At 42.8% G+C, this 2,505-nt stretch overlaps 1 protein-coding gene across 1 annotated transcript in view; it reads right to left on the bottom strand.

Moving 5' to 3' along the window:
• Positions 1-776: 776 nt before the first annotated feature.
• Positions 777-2,505, bottom strand: part of LOC115297585 (trichohyalin-like) — a 12,705-nt gene continuing 10,976 nt past the window's right edge. The window contains exon 4 of the mRNA XM_029945776.1: positions 777-2,504. Within this exon, the coding sequence (XP_029801636.1) occupies positions 1,920-2,504 (585 nt within the window). The 3' untranslated portion in view covers positions 777-1,919. The remainder of the gene's footprint in view (position 2,505) is intronic.

Here is a 2,505-nt window from a genome sequence, read left to right as displayed (position 1 = left end):
AGGAACAGAGAGAGAAGGAGACACAGAATCGGAAGCAGGCTCCAGGCTCAGAGCTAGCTGTCAGCACAGAGCCTGACACAGGGCTCGAACCCACAAACGTGAGATCTGACCTGAGCTGAAGTCGGAGGCTTAACCGACTGAGCCACTCAGGCGCCCCAAGAAAATGTTTCTTTACCAGAATGATTCTCAGGAGCTTAGCTTTATTATCAGCACCATTGATCAAAATGTTAAGTGTCTATAACTTAGAACATCTTCTCATCCATGACCCTCACAATTAGAAATGGTCCTATCCTGGATCAATGCTTTCTTGGACTTATTCCTAGTTACTAAAGTATGAATACTAAATATAGACTTCAGCAAGTGGTACAGAAGTATTTGGATTATTAGATAACAACTTGATACTTTGGCCTGATTGGTATTAAGTATCTTCTAAATCACTTCATGGATTATGTTACTTAAGTCAACAGGTCATCTAGAATTTCAATAGTACCGAGCTGAATTTTCAGGCCATATATATTTTTTTACTATTGGTTATCAGACATCAGAGACCAAGATGATGCTGTAGTCTTAGAAGGAAATATTCACAAACATTAGTCCATGATATTATACAAATAATAATGTCATGACCAATGAGTCACTGCAAGAAAGAACACAGAAAGCTGTGGGGTGAAGAATAAAAACCTTTGGAAAGAGAATTGTGTAGCTTGGGGATGGAAATAATGTAGGGTGCAAACTAATAGGGAAAAATGGTTAGAGAAAATAGTTTTTCCCCCCTTTTCATATTTAGACATAGATAATAGTAGCCAAATACTTTTAAGTGGGACCTTATATCAGTTACAGATCAATAGATGTTATGACTTGATGCATAATCAAAACAGACAAAAATAATTGTTTGCCAAACATTTATTTTTTATATAGTCCAATCATTTCAACAAGGATGTCTCCAAGGTAGTATCAATAGGTCTCAAAGGATTGTGAGCTGACGGGTCTCATCTAAGGGCCTCTAGGAACTTGCCCTTCTGTTCACAAATTTTTCCCTTTCCTTCCCCCAAAATGCTGTGATATCTTATTGGATCCAGCGTGAAAGAGATGTTTACAGGATCCTGAGCACTTCCCTCTCAGTTAAAATGAACAAAGGTTGGAATATTCTCAAATTCATCAAAGAATGGGGGTGGGAGGGTGAGAACTGAGCACTATAGACTACGGTAGATAGTTTTTAAAATTTGAGTTCTGGAGTTGTTTGGGAAATACCTTGCTTTTGCCTCTGGGGATTTTAAGTGCTTATGAAGTATGAAAAAAATCTAATTCAAATTAAGTTTTGAAGCTAAAACTTCATATTTCTTCCAGTTAGAGGCTGATTTAACAGGGAATTTTTCTGTAGAAGTCACTCCCCACTGCGGTATTCAATGATTGTAAAAATTCAGTCCCCTTGCAGAATCTGTATTATGCCACACACACACAAGAAAATAGTCTATTTGGAGCTAAATATTAATGTAATTTAGGCTCAAGAAAAAATGCCAGCTGGAACATAAAAAATATCTAAACTCTCCATAAGATGAATCAACCATTAAAACAAACAGACCCAATTCATTTGAATCTTAAATCGTATTATTCTTGTTACTTTTGAAAGCAATAAACATTCCCCAAACAAAACTCCTTAAACAACTTAAATGGTTTATATTTTTAAAAATTGCACACCACATCTGCACCAAAGAGCAAAGACACCCTGTAGTAAAGAACTACTTGAGGAAGAATAAAAGGCAAGAGTAGAAGGTACAAGAAATAAGTGTAGTTTAAGATTTTGGAAAAAATAGTTTGGAAAATCAGAGTTCTCCCACAACCAGAAACATTTGAGCAACCAGTGTTTCTTTCTCCTTTGCTGTAAGGTTTGGCAGGTGTCGGGATATTGGCAGCATCTCTTAAGGGCGGTACTGAGACCTCTGCTCTTGGATATATTCATAGAGAGGGCTGGAGCGCACCGGGACACTGGCAAACTGACTCTTGCCTGGTTCCAGAGTCGGCCCACGGCGCTCGTCGCTGTCTTCCCAGACCTGCCCGCGGTGCTTTCGCTCCTCTTCCTGCTGGCGGCGGCGCTGTTCTTCCCGGGATTCCCTCTCTCTCTCCTGGCGGCGTCTCTGCTCTTCTTGCCGCAGTTCCTGGTCCTGACGACGGCTCTTCTCCCTGGTTAACTGCTCCTCCACGCGGTCCTGCTGGCCTCGCTGCTGCCCGCGCCTGAGCTCTTCCTGCTCTTCGCGTGGCAGTTGCTCTTCTTCCTTGAGGAACTTCCTGTCCTGCTCCTGTCGGTAGCGCTTTTCTTCTTCCCGCTCCTGCTGGACGCTCTGCTCTCGCTCAGCGCGCTTCAGTTGCTCCTCCTGGGAGAGGGCTCCTAGTTCCCGGCGGCCCAGCCTGCGTTCCTCCTCCCGGAACTTTCTGTCGCGCTCCTGGCGGAGCCTTTGCTCACGTTCCTGGCGGCGCAGCTGCTCCTCCTCACGGAACTGTCTGTCG

The sequence above is a fragment of the Suricata suricatta genome, chromosome 8 (genome assembly GCF_006229205.1).
Source record: "Suricata suricatta isolate VVHF042 chromosome 8, meerkat_22Aug2017_6uvM2_HiC, whole genome shotgun sequence".
Lineage (NCBI taxonomy): Eukaryota > Metazoa > Chordata > Mammalia > Carnivora > Herpestidae > Suricata > Suricata suricatta.
The sequence above is the reverse complement of the archived record's forward strand: the minus strand, read 5'-3'. Positions and strand labels throughout refer to the sequence as shown.